Genomic DNA, 21,309 nt, shown 5'->3' on the forward strand with positions numbered 1-21,309 from the left:
GAAATCAGCTTCATAAAGGCCTGTGCTAGCTAACACTTCCCACTGGTGAGGAAGATGGATGATATCCTGTAGTGTTAACATGTGGAAAGTGCTAATATTTCATCCAATTGTTCAGACTGTAAGAAGGTGAGACATAGGCCCAGAGCTTCCCACTCATGGACATCTTGAATAAAGCTTTTCTTAAATTATTTCCATTGGAACTAATTCTCCTGCCCCTTTTGTCAGTGGCCCATCCATCTCTTGTTGCAGTTCTGAACACTTACCAAAACGTCTGGGACACTGAATACAAAGTATTCAGAGGAAAAATAGTGAGTCTTTCTGGGGCTGGAACCAGGCTGAGAACAGCTTAGAAAGTCTCTTATGGAATATGGTGTTAGAGTTGTTTTTGCAGATAGGAACATGGCGATGGATGATGTTTGACAAAATGGATTTTTCTCCAGATACCAATAGAATTACAACAGAGACTAAATTAATAAAATTGTCTTGTACTTGAGCACCAGCTGGGCTATTTAGTGTGGAGTGATCCTGATTTACACCAGCTATAGACTTACCCCACTGAGCACTGTATGTGTCCACCTTTCACAAAAACACAAAGAAGCAGAGTAATTCCCGTCCCCCAAAATCTTGCCCTGAAAGGGGTGATTCCTCAGGATTTCCTCAATCCTAAACCAAATTTCAGCTGTAAGTTAACAATAATGGACCTCAGGAGTTTGCCCTAAGTTAATATGAGATGGGACAACTGTATATCAGCAAAAATACCTGGACACACAATTGACGAGGACCAACCTTTCAGGTCAGGCAGAAAAAATAGACTTCAAGGGGGAGGCTGAAGACAGAGACAGTATCAGCTCACAGGCTCTGTAGGGCAAAAGGGTTAGCTTGGAAGCAGATGTATAACTATAGGGGGAAAAGGAGAAAGATCTGAAAGGAGAGATGTGATATAAGAAATAAGGATGATGTGAAAGCAAAGGAAGGGCAAAATTATGTAAACTCTTGATGACAAGAAAAGCCAAGCCACTAAACTGATTCCTGAGGAAATGAAACAGAAAATGCAATCCCAGAGACAGCTAACTGGTATCTGCAGGACTGGAATGAACATCGCATGTTGGCAAGTGACTGAGAACACTGTTTGGACGAGACGGGTGGGCCATACACACCTGCATACCTCTGGGAAAGCAACCTTGGCCTGAAGTGTCTTTGGTATTTTAGCACTGTTGGTCCCATGAAGCTCTGCTAGGAATCTGTGTTTCTGACCCTGAACATCCACTGCCTTTCCATTACCAGCATTCTCACACAGCCATTCCAATCCATCTCAATCCTCATCTCCAACACAGCTGTCATTGCAGGACTTGGGTTCCCCCTGACTCCTCACAGGCTGCCAAGTCACACTGAATTGTGCTGAACTGTGCAGYATGTTCTGTTCTGGTTTTTATGATGTGGACAAATGTCCACTAGAGATTGGAGACCAAACAGCTGTCTTTTAAAGCAAGCACAGTTTAGGAGCAGCACCTCTGTTATGCTTTTTCTAGGCCACATGGTTCTTATTTGATGCTTTGTGAGATTTATTTACTGACCTTTCCAGGTACAAAACTAGGAAGGCAGTAGTAGGAGGGGAGGAAAAGGGGAAATCAGCTCTGAAGCGGTTAATTTTACTGGCTCTAAAATTGATAAGCAGTGGTACGTCAGCCTGAAATGAACTTGCCTTGTTCAGTGGGGTTCTAAGACAGCGGAACTCAATCAGCAACGGGCCACATGGTTCAAAGCCGCAATTCATCCCACCGCGCCTCTGAAAAATGGGAGGTGACAGTTCATTTTGCCAGTGACAGTCTGTCGGTCTCGCTCACTGCTTCTCCCGTCGATTGCACTGCTGAGGTGAAGTGTGAGCTCTGAGACACCCTTGCTTTGTATTCCACTCAGCTGAACAGGACAATCTGAGGATCAAAGGTGGAAAAAATCTCCCCTAGCCCAACCCTATCCACTTCTATTTCTCCCTCCCTGCTTTCAAAAGGCTTTTGCAAGCCAGATATCAGTAGCCCAGGAAAGCCCTATCCCTCCTATTGGTTTCACCTCACTCTTTTGGGTTAACATTCATCTGAAGCATGTACGCCTCTTACCATCAACAGCTCGGTGTGCACAGAGCAACCTGCATGACAGACTGGCAACTCAAGCCCGCTGCTATGAAATGCTAAATCTGTTGCACGCAAGTAGACAGGATAATATTTCAGGTGACAGGGTTCTCTGAAATGCGCAGGATCCTGGCAGAGTTTCCATTCTCTGTCCATGCACAGTGTGGAGGCAGAGGAAGCAAAAAAAGGTAATAGAGATGACAGGCAGACATTTCTGCTCCTGAGCTTTGTCTTTAGCAATTGTTTAGTTCCTCTCAAAGAGCACTTGCATGAATATATTCAGTAAATTTTTCCTGAGCACAGAGATGGCACTGAGAAAGTACTGGCACAGCATGGCGTAGTAAAAGTGAAGGAATGAAAAAATCAGCTGATGACTCCTGCCAGCATAAGGGAAGGGTGGACCAGTGGTTAGGGCACTTGTTTACACGCTGAAGATCTTGATCCCAGGTCCTTGCTCTGCCACAGACTTCCAGACTGTGACTTTGAACACTTCTCTTAGCCCTTCAGTGCCTCAGTTCTCAGTAATATAGGAGTGACAGTACCACTTCACGTGGCATGTATGAAACTGGGAAGGCAAGGCAAGGCAAGGCAAGGCAAGGCGACTGGTCAGTGCATAGCAGAACAGGGGAGATATTTAGCCAAGGAAACTGAGACTAACACCAGCACTTTCAAAACGTACCATGTGTTTGAATCCACAGAGAAACTGTGTTATGTTTCATTAGTTCCTAAAGTCTCAGCTATTCTTTTGTCTATTTTGTATTTTTAGAGTGTAAAAAGTTTGGGGCAAGAAACTTGGTTTTGTTCATATGTGTTTAGTACATACTGTGCACAGTACCATAATAAAACACACTGGTTAGAAGCAATGTTTTCCCTAGCTTTCAAGGCATTCTCTCAGCCAAAGATTCAAAGGCAAAGTTTTAAGGAATCTTTGCACGCCACAATAGCTGCCCAGTCAAATATGGGTTTGACTACAGTGAAAGTTAATCTGAAATTATGGGGCATAAAGCTAAAGTGGAATGGCAATTCTGGATGAACTCTGAATGAAAAAGTCCTTAACTCTGTTTTCCAGTAGCTGTCAAACTTGCTACCATCGTGCTGCTGTGTGGATCTGATAGCATTCAGGGACTGACCCTGAATGCATGTGGCTCCTACCACAGAGAGAAGCTTTTAACTTCCCTTCACTGCAAATGCACAAATACACAAGAGACAAAGCAGTAATTGCTATTTGACTTCTAAAGTCATCTGTGCAAACTGTTGACTCAGAAAACGGAATCTCTGGTATTACTACAAGCTGAGCTTAAAATATTCTTGGCTTAACTTAATAAGAGAGGAAAAGCCAGTAATTAAAATTTATTAAACACTGTACATCACTAAAGCAGTTTGGCACATGCGGCTACTGTTATTCTTGAAGATGGGAATTGCCCAGGCCCTATAAAGGAAAGTTAGAAGGAGATAAACTGTGGATTGCAATGGAAGACAGATATACAGGTAGAAAAAGAAGGATAAGGAAAAGCGTAAAGCTTAGTAACTGTTAGAAATACTCAATATATGGCACGGTCAGTAAATATCCGGTTTCTGTATATGTCATAAATACCCAGAATTTCTATGTCTCATAGAGTGTAACCTCAACCCAGATCGTATAAACACTCAGTGCATGCCCTTCTTGTAAATCTTCAGCATACTCAGGAAAAGCCACCGGGTACATTCCTATAAACCTCCTCTGCAGCACATTTCATAAGAAACGCTTCTGCCATACTGAAGAGTTGTCTGACTGTTAGGCAGCGTCGAGGTACACTGTTCTGCTGGATTGTACTTGGCATGTAGACACTGCAGAGATAGGTGCATTACAATGCAACACCTGTGTACCCAGATGGAGGAGGAATGAGGGATCTGATGGATGTGGAGTGAAGGGGACTAAGCTTTGCCTCCAACCTTCCTCCTGCACAGGCAGCTGGTGTGGGATAGGTAGCAGAAACCAGAAAGGGCGGTGGGCAGCTAAAATGATCAGAACAGGCTTTTGCAAAGCCTAGAGCAGTGACGGCTGGGCTGTGCTGGATCCCAGGTGGAATTGCTCTCTTTGTGCTTAAAAATTAAGGTGAAATGGCAGCTGTGTGAGAGGACTGGCAATATGCAGAGCCATCCTGAAGATAACAGGTTGTCTGTCAATGTGAGGAGCTTATGTACATGTTGGACCACAGAGCTCCCACTAACGGAGAAATTAAACCTGTCTCCACACACCAGTCCCAGTGCTCTGATTACATTTACAGAGGTTGTGACCTGCATTCTGTCACCATGGAAACCTCACATGCTGCCAGTGTACAGTCAGGTTGTTTCTGTGGGTGGCTGATATTTAAAGGTAGAGGCTATGGCGCTGTAATATCAGAAGCCAGGGCACCAAGTTTACAAGCAGCCGAGTGGCAAAATTCATTTCATTGCCTTCGACATCTTGTAATCTTGACTGGCAATTTCAGGAGACAGAGAGAAGGTAGTAGAGAAAGGAAAGGAGAAAAAGAAAAGAGAAAAGAGAAAAGAAAAGAGAAAAGAGAAAAGAAGAAAAGAGAAAAGGGAAAAGGAAGGAAAAGAGAAAGCATTCACTCATCTTTGTCAAGTAACTCTCATGCAAAGGGAAAGGAATGTGTGTATTGACCTCATGAAACAGAACTTTTCTGGAGCCAATTCCATCCCCCCCTTCCAAAACAGGCTTTGCATCCATTCCATGTCTCTCTCATGCCAAACACACTCTTGCTCCTTGTCTGCCTTCATGTTAAATGATCTTTTAATTTTCTTCTACATCTCTTTCTTCTAGATACTTGGAACTGAATGTACCCTTGGTATAATTCCCTGACACTCCCTGACTCAGGGGAGTTGCTCTAGGGATGGATGGGGTCCTTGGTCTCTGGCTGTCTGAGGAACTAGACCTCCTCAAGTCCTAGCCCTGTATCTCAGCAGTTTCATCTTCTTGTCAGCTAACTCGCAGCGTGTGCAGTGCACATGGATGTAAATGGAAACTGCACCATGCTGCTATACAAGGGGAGTCCCCAGTGGCACCGTTACAAATACCAACATAGAGAAAGAGCACGAGCGGGAAGACTCTGGGGCCAGGACTGATGCTCAGCACAGAGATGGCTGACAGTGGAGCTGACTACGATGTCAGCTTCTCACGCAGGCGACAGACACTACCTGACAGGCAACTACTTAGCTTCCAATTTTCTCTGGTATAAAACTATTCTGTTAAGCAATGGAAGGCAGTGCAGTGAAGGTAAATAAAACTGACACAGGACCCAGGCGCTGCTCTCTCTGCTCCTCTCACAGACATGATTCTCTGATCGTTTGGTGGAAGACAGAGGAGAGCTGGGAGCTGGGGACTAGCTGACGGAGGCAGGATGAAAAGAGATAAACTACAGGAGAAAGGCACTTGTGGTGATAAGGGCAGGTGGCTGAGAACTAGAGCAGTGCCCCATAGAATAGGAAGTTTGTAGCTAAAGCATTAGTTGGGAGCTGAGATGATATTGGTTCAGTCCCAGACTCTTCCACAATTCTCTGTGTGATATCAGGTGGGTGAGTTAAAGTGAGGTTCCTCTCCCTGAACATAAGCTTCTGCAAGTTTAGCTTGCAGCTAGTTATCCAGGCACCCTAYGCAGACAGTGGAGAGAAAGAGCTATCTCTGGAGAGGTACATTTTAACAGAGATAACACAAAGAAGAGCACCACCATGACTGTGATTGCACCAAGATGAAGGAGTGTCACAGATGTACCTAACCAGAAGTGTGTGACAAAATGTGAATTGTGGCAAGGAGAGTTTAAAAGAGGACAACAGACTTAAGAACTAGAAGCAGGGAACAAAGTGATAGGTAAAGGGCGCTTTGTGGTGTCAGGAGTCAAGGATGCTTCCAAGGGGGCCAGATGGGCTGGGGACCAGTGTATCTAGCTGTATTTTCCACTAGAGTCTCATCCCTGCACCCCTTAAGGTCCTACATCTTTGTTTCCCTCTCTTGTCTCTTGCCTTATGCATGGACTGTAAGCTCTCTAGGGCATCTCTTAGCCCTGCTTGCCTATCCCAGCAGAAATCTGCACTATGAAAGGATTCAACAATGCTACGGATGGTACAAAGAGTAAGGGTTTGCATACCAGCTCAGGAGCCCCTGGAGCCAGCTCAGTGTAAGAGATCCATTGTTTCGGCACCACAAGAATGATTATTGTGAGTGCTGCAGACAGAGGACACAGAGCCATGGCTAAGAGATCAGTTGGTTCAGGAGGAGGTGAGAAAGAAAAGGCGTCAGCTGGAATCCCAGATCAGCTTGCTCTGGGTTGAATATCTGACCTTTGTAATGCTTTGATTTGAAATTGTAAACCCTTGTAATCCTGGTGGATTACATCTCCATACCCTTTAATGTGTGCATCCCCCAAAGCCATGCAAATGCAGAGTGAGAGAATGGGGCAGCACAGCAGCACCACAAACATCCCTACTGGATGAAGGGTACTTCTCCACTGCCCTCTCTTTCACCTTGAATAATCTCCATTTGCCCTGGGGTAGTAGTGGAGAAACAGAGGGTGGAGGTTAAAAGGAGGAGGTTGCAGAAGTTTAGAGAAGTGCAATACAAAGTAGTCGATAATTAGATCAGAGGAGATAAGAGAAAAGTAGAGGAGGAAAAGAGATTTTCAGACTTCTTAGTGGTATAATTAGATAGATGGGCACTTAGCTGGCTAAGTTGTGCAGTTTGAATAACCACTCCAAAAGGCACACACCATTGTTTATACTAATCAGTGACTCAAAGGAGAGGCCAAACTTTTCACCACTTTATCACCATGCCTTTTCAAGGCAAAACAGGCAGCACAGAGGCAGTATCATCAAGGTTCTAGGCGTGTTTGGAGCTGATATGGGCATGAAGGAGAGGAAGCTCTGTTGTAGGAGTGATGCCTCTCTCTCTGTTGCCTACAGGCAGAGTCCAGTGTGGCAAGACTCCTCGTGGAGATGCTCTTGTTGAGTGCCTGCAGTAGGCGGGATGAAATGTGCGTCACCATATTCTATGCCTATTCTCACATTTATATTGCATTAGCACTTACCTACACCTACACCCACACCCACACCTACCTAATGATTTCTCTTGGCACACACCTGGGTGCCACCTGCACCCCTGTTCTTGTGGCAGGAAACTGATTTTGGCAGAGCACATGGTCCCTGTTAGCTTAGAGCATTATCCAGTACTTATCAGCCCTTTCCACTATTGGTGGTCACCCCACTCTCCCCTCTATTTAGCACAGAGAGAGAGACACGTTGCCCTCTGACTTTAATACAAACCACCTCCAATTCCACATCTGCCTTTTCCTGAGGTGGGAATCGCTAATTAGGAAAACTGAGCTCTTTTCTTTTCAAAGTACTGTTTCCCCTGTTTTCAATTAGACAATTCATAAGCTTGGAGTTAACCACATACTTAAGTGCTTTTCTGGAAGAAGGCCAGCGTGCCCAGCACTTTGCAGAATTGAGCCCTTAGAGGATAACACATTGCAGTAGGAATCTCTAGGAGAGGACTCAGGTTTTAAACTTTTAAATGAATTGAGCTAGTGGGAAGGTGACTGGGTTGAAACTCAGAGGACAGAGGCTCTGCTCTTCATTCTTTCACTAGCTTGAGGGGTTGTTAGGCAAGACATTTCCTTTCCTTCAGCCTCAGTTTCCTCCTTCACAAAATGGGGATCACGATTTTGCACTCAGAATGTTCTGAAATCTGCATATGAAGAGTGCAAGAGTTAGGCATTAGTGCAGTTAGTTCAAATGTGTCTCTAGGGTTTGACCATAAGAGCGGTTCTGCGATGTTTGAACCTGTCCCTTACACAAAAGTGTTTAAAGCATCTGGCAGAAGGGGGCAACATTTGCACAAATGCTTAGGGTATTTTTCGAAGCCGGACTCTTTTGCATCTGCAAGTTTTATCCTTTAATTTCATAATGAATGAACTATAGTAACACTTTGCATTTATAGATTGCAGCATCTTTCACTGGAAAATCTCTAAGCAGTTAGTTACAAACATTCATTGATTGCTTGACAAGCATGAAACAGAAGGGTGACTGTTTTACAAAATGACAGGAAAGAAACATTTAAGCTCTTGAATTTAGGAAGTACTTCTGTCTTCCAGTTCTTTTAGCAGATAAGATCGCCAACTAACGGTAGTCATTTCTGTGTTTAATTAATAATGTAAGGCATCCAATATCCAAGCTCGCAGATAATGGGCTTGTAATACAGTCTAACATGCCTCCCATATCATTAAGTTTAACTGTCACACTAAATACCAGATTGTCATGCTGCCTTGTCAGTTTTTTCTTTCTTCTTCATGAGTATGGAACAAGAGTGGCTGTGGGGAAGGAGAAGCTGAAGAGCTGAGATGATGCAGGGTGGCAGTAAAAACCCCTTGAGGGACAAAATCATGGCTTATTCACCATCATGGCTTTGAAAGAACAGTGAGGCAGCAAAGAGTTGCAGCCAGCCCCTGGTGTCMTGTCCATCACATTGCAGGTCTGCTTCCAAGACTGTCTGGCTTTTTTTTTGTTTTTGCTATTTTTAATACAAAAAAGAATGAGTTTTTTTTTTCCAAGAAAAGTTTTTTTTTTCTGTAGATTTTTTTTTTCTTAAACAATGAAATACTCCCAGTGTCCTGGAATAGAACATATTTTAACTTGCAAATGTTATTACATAACATATTACATATGACAGAATCCCAATACTTCATATTCCTAATAATATATGTGGGCCCTACACTCCCCTCTCCATCCCTTGGCTGTTTCTCCCAGGATGCTCCGTAGCCCATGAGGATGTACCCTCCTTGCCAAGACAGGGACTGTCGAGCACCACAGGAGAAGCAGCCTGAATAAGAATCCCATTTCACTGAGCCTGCAACACCCAAATTACTGCTTCCATGAAGCAGAACAACCACAGTCCCTGGGAAAAATACCACAGATTAATATTTTGGTCTTAAGTAAAACTAGTTTGATTTTTAAATTTCTACCAAAACAATCAGTTTCTTCAGGAAATTATTTTTGACCAAATCTATTGCTGTGCTGGTTGCAGTGCTAAGCTTCCGTTCCCCATGCCTCTGGCTCTCATTTTTCTTCACAGAGATTTATAGTAATTTCTCCCATACCACTGATTTCTTCATAAGAGAAAAGATCACTTCAGGGACCTACCTCTGTCTCCAGCTACCCTGTTTAACACTTCCAAATATTCCTATTTATGAACTAACATCTGGGTCAGTCTACATAGCATAGTTTGAAAGCCATTAAGACAGATGCCTGCATTTCATTAAGCAAGATTTGATAAGGTGGGTAGGGTTACAGGGCAAGATTACTGAGGGAATTCAGTGAGTTTAAACCTTCACTCCAGTTAATAAAATCAAACAATACATCATAAAAGTGCCTGGAAATTGGCTCAATAATTGAAATAGAACTGTGTGATGGATGGAGATTTATTGATGTTAATGCAGAAGCAGGCCTACATTAGAACATCCTATCTGAATCTCTTGAATTCAGACCCTTGAATCCAAATCTGTCTTTCCTGTCGGTTTTAGAGGAGAGATTCTTTTCCAGAATGAAGAAAACCTTGCAGGAATGGCTGGTCCAATTTTAAGCTGAAATTTCACTGAGCTGTCCATGAAATCTCAGGACCATCAAGTGTAATCACGTGACTGATGTTTACACAGATATATCTGAACTGGCTTTAAACTGAGCATGGAGCTGTGGCAGCCTGGAGCTCAGTGCAGGCAAGCCAACTAAGTAAAACTAGTTTGGCAGCCTGTAGCAAAGCCAGCACTACATTACTATCTGTATTCCTGTTCACCAGAGTCTAACGTGCTGCCATCAGCACTTTGCACAGCAATGTAGGCATACTTTTCTCCGTGTGATGTAATCAAGGTTAAATTTAGCCATTAGCCACCCAACATTTTTTTTATCTTTCATCTTTATCCTGAATTGAAATATTGAAGGAACTCTCATGCCATGTCCTCTATGTTCACCAGGACCCTCCTCTAGAGCTGGTCTCTGCTTCCCCAATTCACTGCTTCTCAGACCATGTGGATTTTTGTCCTAAATCTTTGTTCTTTCTCAGAAGCAGAGGGGGTGGTATCGCCCCGCTAGAGAGCTCAGCTCAGCAGTGTTGTGCGCTGCTGCCATGCTCAGAGCAAGCCTGGATCCTCCCTGAACGCCGTCCTCTTCCCTCAGCCTTGATGGCAGCCCTTGGTCCTAGCTGTTTATAGGAAGTGTCCCCTCTGCAGCCTTAATGAAGTGTGTGGCAGTCCTCCTCATTAAGACTCAGTGTTGTCAATAAAAGAGTCATTAAAGTAGTTTGATGAGGACTGGGAGAAAGAGAAGAGGTGCTACAACACATCTACAGGGCAGAGGGCAGCTCCATCACACATTGTAACCAAACAGCAAGGGATCAATATCACCTTTGCATTAAACTAAAGCTCATCCGTCAGCCTGAGGAACAACAGCCTCCACAAGAGCTGAGCATACTGTTCATTCCTGGATTACCATCTTTGAAAGCCTTCCCTTTGCAGAGCTTCCTTCACTTCCTAATGCTGGCCAGCTTTTGCAGGAGGCCTTGAAAATGCAGTCTCAAAGCTGTGTCCTGCATAGGATGCCAGTGGTGTTATCCGTTCCCCACATCCAGCTTTCAGCATCACAAATTTTCTGAGAACTTGCTGTTGGGAGATGCCTCCTCCATGCTGTCTCCGCATGCTACAGACCACCTCCACCCCACTGACCACTGATTAGGCTGGGGGTAAAAGATCATTCTCCCAGAGAAGGACATCTTTGCCATGTGCCATCACCACAAGGGTGACATAGGAGTAGTTGGATCAGTGGAGTCCAGCCACCCTGAAAGTGAGATGATGTTCATGCCATGTGAAAAGCAATGTGCACTCAGTCCCCACTGGAACATGCCCATACTGGTGAGAGGATTACAGTGAGCGTCCACATGGCGAGGACAGGAGATGGATCTGGACCCCGGACTGAGGCCTGGACTTGAACCTGCACTCGACACACAGTGTAGACCTTGCCTAGCATTACACAGGAAGAATGAAGCACGGGAGGAAACCTGGGCCTCCCCACTCCCCACAGTGTTCACTGTGAGCTTCCTTCCTCCCTCTCAGCTAACAACTGCTCTGACTCTGCCTTGCGTTTTCTGGGGCAGTGTGTGCAAAATGCTACTGTTGAAAATGGCAGTGTGGATCTCAGTAAACTGAATGCTTGCCTAGGCACCAGCACTCCTATTTATTTTCCTGGGATCTTCCCTTGAGAAGTTCTTCTTGTCTTTCTCTTCTATGCTTCATCTTGTCCAGTCAGACTATAAACTCTTTCAGGATTTTGTTATATGTGCTAGTGGAACATTTCAGTGAGGTCCTACTGTAATTAATGGGTTGGCATGATGAAAAACAGTTACAGCCTCTACTATCTAATAAATATATCTCAGCACACCTGCTTGCTTCCGAGAAGCCTTAACAACAGAGAAAATCCAGTGTGTCTGAAAGGTAAATGAATCCAGAGTCTGGCAGTCTAAACCAGGAGCAAGGTCCAGTCATTTAGTTTTGCTCRGGGACCAGATCTGTTTACCATGACTCAGAGCTGCTGACACTATTTTTGTTTCTTTTTGGCTTCAGAAATTGATGAACAGTAACCTGTACGCCCTTATGAAGCAGAGGTGCAGAATCAAATCATATGAACAACAGAAGACCACTTAGCTTTAAAAAATGAAAGAGGTTTTGTGAGGGTTGAAACCAACCTTTAACTGAATGACTTAGTCGTACCAAAAGATACATGAGCTGTTGGGCAATGAGAATGACATGAGCATGTAAACTCTGGGATTATAGCAGAGCATTAGCATGGCATAGCTGATCAGCAAACCAAGAGACATTATTCAAGCAGTCAGGTGCATTACCAGATTGGAGAGCTGCTTTTTCTGAGTTGTTGGTCACTGTCAGAGGCAGCAAATAGCACCCAGTGGCCCAACAATTTGACCTGGAATGGCAGGGGCTGTGATGCAGAAATGGATGAACTGGCATCTGTTCTGGAAAAGCAAGAATTAGAGTCTGCTCTGAATTGGCAGGAGTCACAGTACCAGGAAGGTAGGACAAAAGGGCAAGTCAGTGCACTATGCAAGGAGGTTGAACAAGATGAATTAAAGGGGCTGGAAATGTACTTTCAATGCTGCAGCACCAGACTAGATGAACAAATAATCTGATCCAGTTTAACAAATCCTATGATCCTCCACCTCCTCTGTGGAATGGGTGTCCCAGGGTCAGCGTGTGCCCACATGAGCATGCACACATCCTTATCTTATCTAATTACTAGAAGTTTCAGATTAATTTCAGTGCAGCTGCTTGAAAGGGCTGTTATCAGCCAGGGCTTTGTGTTTAACCTTGTTACCCTTTTGTTGTTAACCTTTCCGAACAGCGGAGAGGGGAAGGCTGCGATCCTGATGAGCTGGAGAAGCTGGAAGGGGGCAGATGGGAACTCGAGAGTCTGCACCCCCTGGTTTTGTGCATTCAGTACCTCTTCAGCCTGTGTGACAGGACAGCTGGCTGCTTACCTTCACTGACAGGCGCTGGTACCCACAGAACAGCCCGTAACAGGGACACGTCTCCTGCCAACCTCTCCAGATCCTTTGATATTTCCGACAGAGAGTAAAGGACTCTAACTCTCACATTTTACCTTGCATTGCTCAGCTCCTCTAAGGCTGCCTTGCTTTGTTTCCATAGTTACACCCAATCGCATCTGGCTTCCTGTGAAATTGGATTTCAAAGCAAGACAAGCCTTCAAAGGATTTTGTCCATTTAACAGAATATCATTAGGAGAGAGCTTGTCTGCTGAACTTGGGACCTAAAATGATTAAGGTGGGGCTTTTATCATGTAGGGAGGCAGCTTTACATCCATAGCCCGTAAAGGTTGATGCTACATAACAATGACGTGGAGGAACTTGCCAGTCCCTGCTAGCCTCCCCCATCTCCTTCCCAGATGACCACTAAACTAAATTTGTAACCTATTCACACATTCAAAAATGAAAGTGGCAAGAAAAAAAGCAGGAAAAAAAGGTCATTTGCCTGGGAATCAGTCTGCCTGGCTCTATCTGCAGCTGTGTAAGGTTGGGTGGAGCACTTGGCTGAGCTACTGCATTGTGCTGGGGTTTAGGGTAATAGCATCTACATCTCCGTGGCAGCTGAGGCTCTATGGCTCAGTGTTCCTCAGTAAAATGAGTTTAATAAAAACAATATCTGCTACACAGTCTACCTAGTCTTAACAAAATCTTCATGTAGGGCCTGATGGGAATATTTTATGTGCTGAGTCCTGCTCCCAACGCCATGGGATAGATTTCTAAAGCACCTATGTGCAACAGCACCAGCCTCCATGCATTACCGTACTTTCAGTACTTCATGATGACCTTTAAGATCTGTAGCAAAAGACCAAAAATCGCAACTGCAATGTATCCCAGAAGTACAGCAGAAAGGATCTAGAGCTGTGCTAATGGCATAAGTACCCCAAGAGCAGGAAATTTGCTGGGTGAAATCCCCATATGCTCTTAAGCAGTGATCACACCCAAAGCTGCAAAGGAAGGCAAACCAAAACATCCGCAAAAGAAGTCCCTGCCAATTTGACATGAGGAAAAATTTCTTCCAGACCCTAAATGTGATAAATTGTTTAGTTCTTGGGCAAGGCTCAGTGACCAGGTATCTTTAATTCACTGCTTGCACTGTATTTTCAGACTGTTACATGAGCAGTTGCTACAGAAATGCAGAAAACATTTGTGAGATAATCCTTTTCTTTGCAGTTGCATGAACATTTCTTCCTTTGAGATTTGCATTGATCAGGTTTTATTGATCTTTCTGGCATAACTGAAGGCAGTTTCTTCAGTCTAAGGGACCTAGTTCATTTCCTTATAAACTCATTTTTAAAGTTAGTCTCAGCAAGCAGCTGCTTTTTATTTGTGGGCTGTAATGAACTGACTAGGAATTTTGCACAGAAGCATTTAAGTATTTACCCCTAAACACTGCTAGGTGAGAACACATGCACAGACCCATCTACCCATACACATCCACGTACACACGCTACCGTTTCTTGCATACAATCAGAACCACTCAAATGTGTTGGGAGCCTTATGCAGCTAACAGAGATTCACATTTTGTTCCCATAGGAGACTCAATTTTCTCAATCCTGACTCATGAAACCTTACATAACTAGGAAATGTAACAGGGAAGACTACAGGCTTTCTAGCAAGCCTGTCTTCTGTGTGAAGCCTTCTAAACTGCAACGACATTTTCTGTGCTCTAAGATCCCTACATCCAGTGCCGCTGAGAAGCAATTTCTTGTACATGGGGTCCTAAAATCAAGAATATACTGCAGAAGTGTTGTCAGGGTGTGTAAGCCTGCACAGCATAATACAAGATAAAGAGAGAAGGACAGACACTGTGTGAACTTTACATTCGTAGGGAACTTGTAAGTTCTAGAGTGGTAATGTCAGACCTGAAGTCTGTCTCCAGGTTATTGTGAAATTAAATGCATGTACAGAGCGCGGCCAAGTGACAAATTGGAAGTGGTGGTGGGTTGCTCTTCGCAGATCTAGAGAGCAATGAAGTCTCCCTGAGCATGAGGGAAAGCAAAGTGTCTTCTCTTCTTTGTGACTAAACCCCAAATGGGAGCTGCCACTTCAGCTTTACTACTGAGAGGCTCAATGTGCAGAAAGCAGCGTGTAACATCGCTTTTCCAGTTGTGTACACTAACCATGCTTATGGTCATGGTACCTTCACTTCTCCTCCTTTAAAACCATCCCTTCTTGACAAATGTTACATGTGAGTTACTGCAATGCTGCTCCCATGCATAAAAGTGCATATTTCAATTTAAAAGTCTCAAAAGTACTTTGCAGCTCCTTTTGGGGTTTTCCCCTTTCATTCTGCTCTCTCCAGTGGAGCCAACACACTAGAATTACAGGCACACATGCCCCAAACCAAAAAAACAAAGCACTGTGCTTCATCTTACACCTGTTCTTTATCTGATTTGTACTGATCAACTAAAAGCATAACACAGTCTTTTTCCTTGTTTGTACCCATGTGTCTCAGAAAGTGTGTCACAAATCATGTTAGCAGCTTATAGTGGAGCATCTATGTTATATATTTCCGTTGCTCCCATACCCGTGCCTTTCCCAGTGAAGCTTTTACATCACATCTCTGGAGTAGGCCTGAAGCACACATTGTCTTGACTGAACCAAGCAAGAGGCTTCGGGCAAAGCTGGAACCTGTTCCTGGTTTCCTATATCCAAGGCTGCCCAACAACTAATCCTTTATTCCTTCCAGGTGATGCACCTGGAGAGCTGTAAGAATCTGATTCTGCAGTTATTTAGAAATATGCTCAGCCTCAAAACGTGCATTGTCCCACTGAAGCCAATGAGACTGTAGTGAAGTGTTTGTGTATCCCAGTCTTTGGGGGCTGGGAGCCCAATGCACCCTTCTTTTTCTCTTCCCCCCGAGATTTTGCTTTTCCAGCCTGTGATAATTACTGTGGCAGGCTGGCCTGCCAGAGCAGCAGGGCAGGAAAGCAGCAAGAGAAGYGGTTTTCAGGGGCCTCCTTCTCTGACAGTTCAGAGTGTCCCTACCTTGTGACATTACGATACACCTTGGTACACAGTGAGATCCCAGTCTGAGCCCTGTTTCTGCACTGTCAGGAGCTTGTGTTGCGCCCCTGGTGAAAGCAGCAAGCACTAATTTTAGTGAAGGTGTGTGGCTTTGTGCCTGTGGTCAACACAGCCTGATTGCTTCCTTTTTTGCTGTCTCCAACATTTGCTATGTTGGGAAAATATGATTAAAAAAATCATATGCCAGGCATAAAATGTCAGAAAAGTAAAAGTAGCAGAATAACTTTGTTTATGTGCTATAATCATAAATATTTGGTTGATACTACTGAAGGATACCAGGACACCATGCAAAGTAAGGACTGGATCATGTACACTTAATCCTTGGGAAATCTCAAGTTAGTCCTTGGAATCATTGTTGAACATCAGATAAGGAAGGCTGTCTTTGAATTTATCAGTATTGAGCCTAAAATTTGGGAATGCGAGGACAAAAACAATTGTGATATTCTCAGAGCCAGGTCAGCCTGTGCTAATTCATTTATATAGGAGAGGAGCAGATGTAAGACTGTGGGTTAATCTAATGCAATGCCATTTTTGTTTTGTGGAGTGCAGTTTGCATTTATTGCCTGTCATAAAGCAAGTTAAAGTGTGCAACCCTGTTCTTCTGCTGGGCAAGATGTAGAAATATGAATGGTCATTACAATCTAGCTCCCATCCTATGCAGGATGCAGGAAGAGGGGAAGTTTTATTGCAGATGAGCCAAGTACCATTCTCTTCCTCTGCACATTAGAGGAAGGAGCCTGCCTTTGCCTGGACCAGATCCAACCCCCAACTCATCTTGTGCTAGGAACAGGCACTGGAGGTTACATAAATGGCCCCGCATACTCACAGAGCTCATGGGTCTCCTCTGCCAGCAGGTGCACCAGATTATGTGATAATGAAGGAGATACACACCTAAGTGCCACCTGATTTAATTGCTAATGCAGGGAGTCTAGTTTCAGCTGTGTTGCTCTGGGGGTGGTTTCAGTTACTTCTGCAGGTTGTTGGCTAAAGCTCACCCCCCCCTGGGGGGGGAAAGGAAGTGTACTGAGGTGTTGGTCCTGGTGTGTCATGGGCTCTTTGGTACCTTGACCCACTGCAAGGATGTGGTGAGGGGGCCGGGGTCTCTGCCAGAGGAGGCAGACGAGCCCCTGGTTCCTCCTACCTTCCCTGGGGCATCCCCGCCTCTCTGCTTCCTCCCTTGCTTCAGCCCTGCCTGGGGACAGGGACACGAGCAGCAGCGGCAGGTTTGACTCCTGTGGAGAGGAGGTGGCAGGTAGCATGATCCCAGAGGAGATTCAGCGACTCCTTGAAGGTAACCACAACTTCCTGCTTGCTCCCTGTCTGCTTAACTGGGGGAAATCTGCTGCAGTTGCAGGGGAAGAGGTTCAAGAGGGGAGTGGGGGGGCTATGGAGCTGCCTCCTCTCTGAAGCTGGCTGATGGTGTCTGGGTGCTCAGGTTATGTATGCCTTCTGCCTCCCTAACTGCAGGGAGTGGAGCTGCCTGTCCTAGTGCTCTTGGGATTGTCCTTGTGTTGCCCAGAGGGGCAAGCTGGGTCTGTGGTGGTCCCAAAGCGTGTGTGTGTCAGGCGAGGAGACTGTGTGTGAGACTGGTGGTGGGGGGGCATGGTTGGATGCTGTCCTCACTGGGGGCTTTCAGGTGAGGTATTGAGTGGCTCCATGGGTCAGTGTTACTGCAATGGGACAAGGGAGCTGGTACCAAGGGTAGAAGAAGCTTGTGTGCTACAGTGAACCCCCTCAGCAGGCTCTGTTGTGGCTGTGGTAGTGGTGTCTCCTGGCCTTAGATGTTGTGTTAAACTTTAATTGCCTCATTTTGGAATGTGGTGAGCAAGCTGGACCTGTGGGGGTAAATCCTCAAGGAAACTTCAACCCCAGTGAAATTGGGGTGCAGGTTGAGAAAGCAGAGGTGGCTTTGAGCCCTGCTTCTGCTTGATAACGTGATCTCCTGAGGTCTCAGAATCTGAGTGACTGGACTACGCTTAGAGCTGATAACATGTACTTCTGTGTGTGTAAGATGGCATGTGTGAGGCTTCTGAGGCTGATTTTCCTGGGTTTCTTAGCAAACTTGAACTCTTACACTTCTTGTTCAGATGGTGGGTCAGCCAAGCAGAAACAATGCTAGACTCTTCTGTCAAAATGTGCTTCACAACATGAACTAATTTTGTACAGACCTTGTGACTGTTGCTGTCCCCATCCCCRCAGCATGGTAAGCAAAGGTTTAGTGAGAGAACTGCTGCGCAGAGGTGGCTGTGTTAGTCCCGGAGAGGGTATAAGTTGCTCCTGTGCATTCTGCCTAGTGCACGTTATCCCTGACTCTTGCCCTGGGCCCTCCAAGGGATGCTACAAACCCACAACTTTGAGGCTGTCTTTGTTTTAGGAGTCTGGCTTGTGTTTTAATTTCTTAAACAGTCAAGTTAAAAGCTGTTAGAGTTCTGAGTTCCCTTTCTGTTGTGACTGAGTGATTGCTTGGTGTGTCCTTGTGGGAAGGATTCACATGAACAAAAGGGGAAGCTGCTCGCAGGTTTGATAGCTTTACTCTACAGCGTTGTCTTGCTCTCCACACAAGTCTGTTCACATGCTGACTTCCTCCTGCCCTGCTAATTCTCTCTAACCTCCTTGTAAATAAAACTTGATAGCAGTGTTGCGGGCTAGTGCAATGGCGTTAGCCCTTTGCTGAGCAGCCCATGCTGCCGACACATCCTGCTATTGCAGATGTGGGTGGGTGGTGGTGAAGGAGTCTTTAGCAGTTCACCGCTTGCCTCTCTGAGTGGTTGCGTTCAAGCCTGGCCCAGTCTGCGTTGAGGTTTGACCTTTCTTTTCCTGTTGAGATGGCTCCTGACTGTTTGGAGCACTAGCCCCTTTCACACTGAGCCTTGGGATAGCTTCCAGTCTGGGAATCTGTCAGTTTGAGAGAGAGAATGCAGCCTCCAAGCCCATCAAAGCTCACTTCCAAATGCTTTGTGTCTTCCCCCAGATGTAGGTGTAAATTTTCTCCTCTGTTTTTTAATCATGGGGGCTTCAGTGAAGTTCACCCTTTCACATTTTTGATGTGCAGCACTTTATTGTTCAGTGCTGACACTTCTGTAAACAACTCATTTCTGCACCTGCCACCTTCCTTTAACTTAGATTATTTTCTTGTTAGGTGACTGTTTTTAATTGAAGGCTTCGGATCTCCTTCTAAAGCACAGCCTTTGTTTGCTGACAAGTATAGCAGGCTATGAATGGAGATTAATTGCATGTCACATACCTCTGTATCAAACTTGCTGTGTCTTAACAATCTGTACAGTCTTGAGGCCTTCCAGTGGCTAAGGAGTTTTCTAGCTATGCTGACTAGAAATGAAGGAGCTTAAGCTATTTCCATGTTTGCCAACTACATTACCCTAGAAATTCTTCTATTTTAAATAAAAATCACAAACGGGGAGTAAGCCTGTATTGATGTACAGGCAATAACATCCATTTCCACATATTAAAGYTTGGCCCATACTGCGGGACCATACACAAGATGCACAAGATGCACAGGAACAGTGAGTGAATGGCTTCTTAGTAACAGTTATGTTATCACTGATGACATCTCTGAGGTTGCAGTGGTTGAAAGCCAATGCACTCTGCCTATTCTCTCTACATAGCAATCCTGCAATGCTTATGAATAGTTATTATCTGTTTCTGAGTARATGTGGCTAAGGCAATTGTATTACTTTAAGCTTCATGTTGCAAATAAGTGATCCACGTTCTCATTAAAGCTATGTAGTCAGTTAATTGCACAGGGTTTCACTTTTGGTTCAGACAGGTCCCTTTTAAAATTATTTTGGCTAAGTGTATTTCATGTTTGTTTAGCACAGATTTCTTCTGAAGGCTGAAACAATGGTTCTAAAAATACCATGATACATCTCTGATAAATACAGGGTTTCTATTTTCTTTTTGTAGAAGCAAAAGCAGTCTGGCAGTATGACTGCCTCCCCTAGCCTGCCCTGCCTGATCCCCTTCTTCATGCCAGCTGGTGGGTCTGGAAAGCTGTTTTCTTGTTGGAGCTTGGGCAGCAGAGGTCAGAACAGGTGCTGCACTGGGAGACTGATTGCACCTGCAAAGCACAACAAAGCTGGCAGTTGCTGGTTTCAAGACAAGCAGCCTTAATGCTGTTTTAAAAACAATAAAATGCTCTGTTTTGTGAAAGCAGGTAAGCCATAGTCAACCCTGAAGTTGCTTAGTCTCTCCAGAGTGTAAAATACCAAGGAATTCAGGGTTAAGACTTGAGAGCTGAAGATTGAGGAAGGTCATCTTGGCTCCTGCATCTTGTTGCATGGTGCAGAATGTCCCATTCAGTCCATTGCAGGAGGATGGATGAAGACTGTCTCAGGGCTTTCTCTGACTCCCTCCCACAAAAGCAGGAAGGTTCATCTTAAATGTTGGTTCACATTTAAATCATCCTTTCTCTGAGCTTGCAGAAAAGTCAAGAAACTCTGTGTGATAGTTCACAGCTTTTATTTTGCCAAGTGAGACGAGGGATGATATAACTGGCTTTCCAAACCCCTAGCTGTCTTGGGACCCATCCTGGAGACATTAAAGCAATCGCATGGAAGTCTAAGGTATCTGATACCCTTTTTGTCTGTGTCTCCCTGCACTCCCCCCCTCCCCCCCGTCCCAGCTTTGTGCACTGTATTGATAGCTACCTTAAACTTGCCCCTAATATTTCCCAGCCAGCTGGGTGACTAACAGCAGGAGGGAGTGTGATGTATCAAATTAGTGTTGGAGGAGACTGGCTGGCTCAGCATTAACTTGCATAGCTAAAACCTTGCAATTCTGTGGGACTAGCTCCTCTGTGCAAGGAGAGTAGGTTTTTTCTTGTTGGCCTTCTGATGGCAGAGAAGTAGAAAAGAGCAGAAACGTGAATGTGCAYGGAGAGAATACGCATGGTATTTTAATACCCTTCAGCCCTGCTCACTGAGTGCTGATTAACTCCTAGAATTTAGTGCTGCCATTAAAAGGTTATTTACTACCTGGACTTCAGCAGTTGTGACATAATTTTTATGATGCTGTGCATCTCCCGCAGGATTAAAGTGGATAACTGCAATTGCCTCTAGAAACTCTCCTGAAACACTTGATGAAATCTGAACTATTTTTTTCTTACCTTTTTAGCTGCAGGAAATGAAAAGGAGAGTCCTGTAAACTTTCAGAGTGGATCACAGAGAGCAATCTATAAACATCAAGAATATAATATTACAGACAAGCAGTAAAACTAACATTAGGGTGATTTACTCTAGAGCTGCTTACATATTGCTCTTCCTGATCCACTTTGAGAGTTTATGGTTAGGCTTTCTTTTTCATTTCCTGGTGCTATAAACACAGTGGCTGGCTCTGAAAGGGGGCTCTGCCTGGCTTGCAGAAGTGACTGTAGTTTTATTATAACTTATCCAGCAGTTGATCTGTGCTGACATCCCAGTAAGTAAATACTGTATTAGAGCTAATCATATACTCATGGAGCTAATCTGCACTTAAAAATGGGAGGGATGCAACTGATATTTACAT

At 44.6% G+C, this 21,309-nt stretch overlaps 1 protein-coding gene across 2 annotated transcripts in view; it reads left to right on the forward strand.

The window, feature by feature from the left end:
• Positions 1-16,921: 16,921 nt before the first annotated feature.
• Positions 16,922-21,309, forward strand: part of SKAP1 (src kinase associated phosphoprotein 1) — a 164,198-nt gene continuing 159,810 nt past the window's right edge. The window contains exon 1 of one of the 2 annotated variants that reach the window (XM_026071857.1): positions 16,922-17,080. In XM_026071857.1, coding sequence (XP_025927642.1) covers positions 17,047-17,080 — 34 coding nt within the window. In that variant the 5' untranslated portion in view covers positions 16,922-17,046. The remainder of the gene's footprint in view (positions 17,081-21,309) is intronic. The other variant, XM_026071856.1, reaches the window with a different exon arrangement.

Source organism: Apteryx rowi, unplaced genomic scaffold (genome assembly GCF_003343035.1).
Source record: "Apteryx rowi isolate R43461 unplaced genomic scaffold, aptRow1 scaffold_331, whole genome shotgun sequence".
NCBI lineage: Eukaryota > Metazoa > Chordata > Aves > Apterygiformes > Apterygidae > Apteryx > Apteryx rowi.